At 51.3% G+C, this 6,000-nt stretch overlaps 1 protein-coding gene across 6 annotated transcripts in view; it reads right to left on the minus strand.

Moving 5' to 3' along the window:
- Nucleotides 1-6,000, minus strand: part of PPP1R7 (protein phosphatase 1 regulatory subunit 7) — a 29,733-nt gene that overhangs the window by 22,936 nt on the left and 797 nt on the right. The window contains exons 1-2 of one of the 6 annotated variants that reach the window (XM_040638088.1): nt 5,351-5,504; nt 2,161-2,289 (exon numbers count right to left, since the gene is read on the minus strand). The exons of 1 other annotated variant lie outside the window; for it this stretch is intronic. In XM_040638088.1, the coding sequence (XP_040494022.1) occupies nt 2,161-2,289; nt 5,351-5,402 (181 nt within the window). In that variant the 5' untranslated portion in view covers nt 5,403-5,504. Of the gene's footprint in view, nt 1-2,148; nt 2,290-5,350; nt 5,505-6,000 lie in introns of those variants that run through there. 4 more of the 6 variants (XM_040638080.1, XM_040638086.1, XM_040638094.1 and 1 more) reach the window with 4 other exon arrangements.

Consider the following 6,000-nt stretch of genomic DNA (forward strand, 5'->3'; position numbering starts at 1 on the left):
CCAGACTGCACAAATCCAAGGTTCGTGAACTCTGGAAGTTGCAATGAGAGAGGCAGCACAATGAAAACAGATGTCCAGGCCACCCAGAGTCCAAACCAGGACACCGTGAGGGTGCAAGGCAGTGCTGCAGACAGCTGAGCACGGCTGGTGTGTAGAAACCAGGCCTGGGATCCTCAGGACAGGTGGTCACACAGCTTAATGTGGTTGTGTCTTTAACACACCCAGCACTCAGGGCGGGCCCCTCAAAACAACGGCTTAACCTCTGCAACAGTTACCAGCCTAAAATGTTTCCCCAAATGTATCATGTATTCATCTTTCTCTTTTTCTTAAAATACCTTATGGAAAATAAGTGAAAGGTAACAGCTGACACATTTGAATTTTATTTGAACTTAGGACTTAAATACAGGTGGGAGCAGAGCAAGTCCTGGTTTCTCTCAAGGACTTATAAAACTGCGTATTTCCAGAGCGCTTTTTTTTTTTAAAGATTTTATTTATTTATTTGAGAAAGAGCATGTGCATGAGTGGGGGCGGAGGCAGAAGGAGAAGCGGGCTCCCTGATGAGCAGGGAGCCCGATGTGGGACTTGATTCCAGGACCCTGGGATCATGACCTGAGCCGAAGTCAGATACTTCACGGACTGGGCCACCCAGGTGCCCACACCCGCCCCCGCCCTTAAAGATTTTCCAGAGTGCTTTTAATCAGCTAGTAGTCTGGAAGAAAGAACGCTGGATTTGGACAAGCTGGGTTCAAGTCCTGCTGCTCTACTTTGTCACCGTGAGCCCCAGGGTGAGCCCCAGGGAGCCTGCGCTTACCACCCAGCAAGAGAAATCACCAGGACAGAGCCCCTCCAACTCTCCAGTCCCCCATGAGCGCTGGATGTTCAGACAGGAGAGCAGGTGATGCTCCCACCCACTTGGTATTTCCGTGACTCGGTTAGACATAACGAAAGCTTTCCTCCATCACTCCCGTGTACTTATTCCACCCACGCCACTTCCAGAATATCGACTCTGGAGCTCCAAAGTAAATGTGGCTGATAACTTTTGTGGTAATCTCCCTTTGCCTTAAAATTAGGTTGCCATAGTTACCAATCATCTTCACTGGCACAGAGCACAATGTTATTTTAAAAATTAGTTTTGTTTTTTTAGAATTTTTGGGTTTTATTACCAATAGGGTAGAGCATGACTATTACTACCTTAAAAGTTCATACACCATATATAGCTCTAGACAGCCCAGAAGGCACACACCCTCAGACCTATTCAGAGACCTTCACCTGCAGTGTGATGTGCTTTCTCTTTAAAGTGTTAAAACTTACATATTATTAATAATTTTAACAATAAGACTTTAACATGCATACTGTTTGGAAATGTGCTGTTCTCACCTAATAATGGACATCCTTCTGTCTGTTCATATGCCCTCTCTCATTCTTTTCAATGTAAATCGAATTTCTGACCAAACCAACAAAGATCATGGTTGGGGAGGGTGAAAAATCACCACTATGGACTGAGAACTTAATTTTCTCATCTCTATATTATTTTGTTGTTTTTAATCACTAAAACAATAGGAGGTTATTGAGATATTTTCTGCATGAAACAATTTTCCTAACATCTTGGCAATTTAGAAGTCAATCCTCAGGCCTCTCATATGGTGAAGCACGACTCAGAAAAAAGTGTTATTCTGAAATTAGTTTACATTACTACGATCGGAAACAAAAGCATTGTCAGTGAAAAAAATTTTTTTTTAAATCTTGCTTGCTGAATATACGGTTAATAAAACAATTTTCTGACTCCCTCCCAGATGACATGCTAGTACTAACTAGTGTTCTTAGTAGCAGCATTTGCCTTCGGTGGAACTAAGAAAATAATGCATCCTGCTTGCAAGTGCCATAAATGAGTCAGCTCGGAGAGTGCCTCAGGGGGCGCAGCGCTCTGAGAGCACACGGCCACCAGCCCCCAGCGGGCCTCTAGCGCTGCATCAGCAGATCAAGAGCCAGCCAAATGAATACCCCTCTCGAACAGCATTCCTCCCACGGCCCACAGCAGTCCTCCCACAGCCCTCGCCTCCCCACCACACAAGGCGGTGGCATGGGGTTGGGCAGATCTCAGGCAACACAGCCGCACCGTCCCCCCTTAGAGAGTTTAAGGCTCTTAACTGGGCCTGGTACCTTCTGGGTCCTCTTCTCCCTGCTCCTCTCCATCCTTTAGGCTGTGCTCACTGAGGTCCGCCACTATACCGCTGCTCTGCTTCCTCCCTTCCTCATCGCCAGACTCTTCCGATTCGATTCGCCTGTCAACTGAGCCCACACACATCAGTAAGAATTCACAGCCACTTCATGTGACTCCCTGAAGAACACTTAACAGATGGACATCCAGCTGTAAGTCAAAAAGACTTCACTGAGAAACACTGGCTGAAGTCAGCTCAACAAACGCGTGTCTTTCGTGTCTCGGGCACCGTCTGAGGTGTACAGTGGTGGGGACAACTTGTGTGGGGGGGCAGAGAAGGGAGGACACAGGGGTACGAAGACGAGCAACATACTATTCCTGCCCTCAAGGAAACTGTGAAGAATTACCAGGTGTTGTAAAAGCCCTGGGCCATTTGTGACCAAGCGTACTACTGGGTGACACACAGTGAGGCATCTCCTGTGCGGCTTGCTTTTGGCCTGGATGTCCACACAGAGGGGACCATTGTGACCCTGCCACCACATACCTTTATCCATGCTCCACTATCCATTTGGCCAAGAAAGCCAGCCCAGTTCACAGGCCCACGTTCTGAAAGAAATCAAGACTAACTCAAATCAGACTGTGGGCAGAGGGGGGGGCTGTAATAAAAAGGGGAAGACAGCCAATAGTGCCAAATGCCCCACGTAAAGGTCACCGATGCCAAACATCAGCACACAGTGATACCAGCTGACAGCTCTGAAAGGCTGGTAAATTATTTTTTGAATTAATAAATCAGGCAATGACTACGGCAAACTGGTAAAATTCTTTGGTAAGACTGTCAAATAATTTTCCTTTTTCCAGCTTTTTTCATGATCTCCCTTGGAAGTCTATCTTGAAGAGCTGAAATAGTAGTAAGTTACGGGGAGTTATCAACAATACTGAAAGTACTTTCTTTCCTGGCTACAGTTTGTCCACAAAGGGGTGTGCTCTTTGAGGAAAAGAAGTTTTATTTCTTCTTTGTATCTCCTCCTGGGCCTAGAAAAGTAGCACCCAGGGAAGGAGTGCTGGATAAAACCAAGTCCTTATGAAATCCATCTCCCAAACTTCCAAAATTCATTCCATCTTCCCCACCCTCGGAACTGCCTGGGCTCCTGCCTGGCCTCCTAACTGGTCTCTCTGTGGCTTTTCTGGCTCTGTCCAATCTATTCTGCATTGACAGAGAATCTGACGTGATTCTAAAATCCAAATCTGAGTTTTGACTCCAAAAGTTTTTTTTTTAATTTTTATTTTTTAAAATATTTTATTTATTTATTTGATAGAGAGAGAGCACAAGCAGGGGGAGTGGCGGCAGGCAGAGGGAGAAGGAGAGGCAGGCTCCCTGTTGAGCAAGAAGCCCAATGCGGGACTCGATCCCAGAACTCTGGGATCATGACTTGAGCCGAAGGCAGGCACTTAACTGACTGAGCCACCCAGGCGCCCCGACTCCAAAGGTTTTTGGAATGCCAGTGACTCCTGCTGAGATTTTGCCTTGCCCATAGAGACACAGTGACAGCAGGCTGTTTGCTTTTCCAAGCCTCACTCTTCTCATCTGTACAAGGGGCTAGGATAGGTTGGACCCATAGACCAGAGGTGCTGTCAGGACTAAAGCAGAAAAGGCACAAAAGCAGTCAGCATGTGCATGACATGGAGTAAACACTCGGTAATTAGTTATTAGCAGGCACAGGGTACTCTGTGCTCAAGGCTAAGAGAGAGCAAATTCTACTGGGTGTGGTGTGGCTGTGACCAGGATGGCAGGGACTTAGCTCATGAAGGGCAGCCCAAGTGAATTGTGGGACTCTATCCTGCAGGCGGCAGGGGGTCTGGAGCATGAGGTAGTAGATTCAAATACAAGACAACTTCGGGATACTGGGAACAATGGGCTGGCTCAAAGTACTGGGAGCGGAAATGGAAGAGGTATTGAAGACCTGGAGATATTAACAATACAGAGGCATCAGAACTTGTTGATTAATTAGATGGGTGGGAGCGGGAGAGAGAAAATCACTTAGGTTTTGTATTTGCCATTTACCAGGACATTGGAACAGGTGAAGAGGAGGGCGTAGATTGGGAGGAGGGGTGTCGAGGAGAGGGGATAGGAAGAGGTGCTTCCTTGCTTAAAAAGATCCAAGACCCTTCACCAAGGTACTCCATGACCTTCTCTTGCCACCCTCCTCCAACAGGACTGTCACTCTTGGTCAAATTTTCTTCCAAACAGACCACCTTCTTTTACAGCCCTTTGGTTTTGTCTTTCTCTGGCCTGAAATGATCTTTGATCTTTCCCCAACGTGGCGATTTGTAGTTATCCTTCAAGGTTCAGCTCAGAGCTGGATTTGGTTGGGCAGCCATCACTCTAAACATGCCAGCTCCTCCTTCGCACCCCACCTCCCATCCTTCTTCCCTAGCACTTTTCACATAAGACGGTGGCTGTTCTTCTGGAGCTCTGCAACCCCCCCCCCCCGCCCCCAGACCAGCGGAGACCAAAGCATGTATGCGCTCGAAGACATGTCTGACTCTCCAACTGGTGTGTGTGTATAACTACATGGACACATAATATGCAAATGACTTTTTTGAACAAAACTAAAGAGTTGAATTTAGTCTTTTCGGAACTATGATAGCTTTGAAAACAGGCTTCCGCTGTTTAGTAATTCAATCTCTCGACTCCTTTCCACCCCTTCCCTACAACCCATTCGCTTACGAGAGGACCCTCTCCGCCTCCACCACGTTCACCCATGAGCCGACTCAGGCAGGTCCCACGGCGCCCTGCGCCTCAGTTTCCCCGACAGCTGCCCAGGGGACAGACCCGGCGGGCCAGGCTCAGAGGTTCGGTGCGAGGCTCCCACCAGCAGGTGGACGACTGGGCAGCCAGACCACCACGTCGTCAATACGCACCCACCCGCCCGCACCGCTGCTCCCCGCCGGCCATGGGTTCGGCGCCTCCCGGCCGCCCGCGCCTGCCTGGCCACTGCAGCCTCTGCCCGGGGTCCCCGGGTCCCGGGCCGCCCCTGCCCCTCCGAGCCGGCTGGCAGCTGTCAGGGCGCGCGTCGGGGCCCATTCCACGGCCACTGGCGGGACGGCCCGTTTCTCTGCGGCAAGGCCGGTGCGGGCCGCTGCCCCCCCTCCCGCTGGGCCCTTGGGCCGCCGCCCCACGGAGCCGCTCACCCTCCATCATCTCCTGCGACTGTTGCTGGCCCGCGCCGCGTTCCGCCGCCATGTTGACTGCTCTTCCACTTTCCGGAATCTGTCGCCTCAGGCCCCTCAGCCAATCAGGACTCCCGACTCAGTGCCGGCTCAGCCAATGGAATCCCACACCAGGTTTGAACCCCGACGCGCCGGCGCAGCGGCAGCGCCTCATGGGAATTGTAGTTCACCCGAGAGGCCATGCGTTCCTCAGCCGCAGGAGAAGCCTGCCTCACCTCCCCTGGACAGGTAATCTGAGAGCGCACCGGAGGCTTCTGGAGGCGAGGAGCGGGGAAGAAGACAGGGGCGGTCGGGGCCGCAAGCACGGAACCGTGACTGCAGGCGAGCGGAGAGAAGAATCTGGGAGATGCTGGGGGCTCGCGGGCTCGTGGAGGGTCTCTGCGTGGGGCTGCAAAGTGCGGGCCAGTCGAGTGCGTGCTGGCCCCTCCGGGCCTCAGCGGCTGCATCTGTATACTGGCCGACTTCGTCTCGACGTCGCCGCGCGGACTTAGCCCGTGAGAAGGGACCGCTTCCAGTTAACGCTCAGCGCTGGACGCCCGCGCTCGTGCCGGGGTCGGAGCCGAGGCCAGCGGCCAGGGCCGGGGCACCGGGGGTCAGCTCCGCCCGCAGGT

This window comes from Ursus maritimus, unplaced genomic scaffold (genome assembly GCF_017311325.1).
Source record: "Ursus maritimus isolate PB19 unplaced genomic scaffold, ASM1731132v1 scaffold_1, whole genome shotgun sequence".
NCBI classification, from domain to species: Eukaryota; Metazoa; Chordata; class Mammalia; order Carnivora; family Ursidae; genus Ursus; species Ursus maritimus.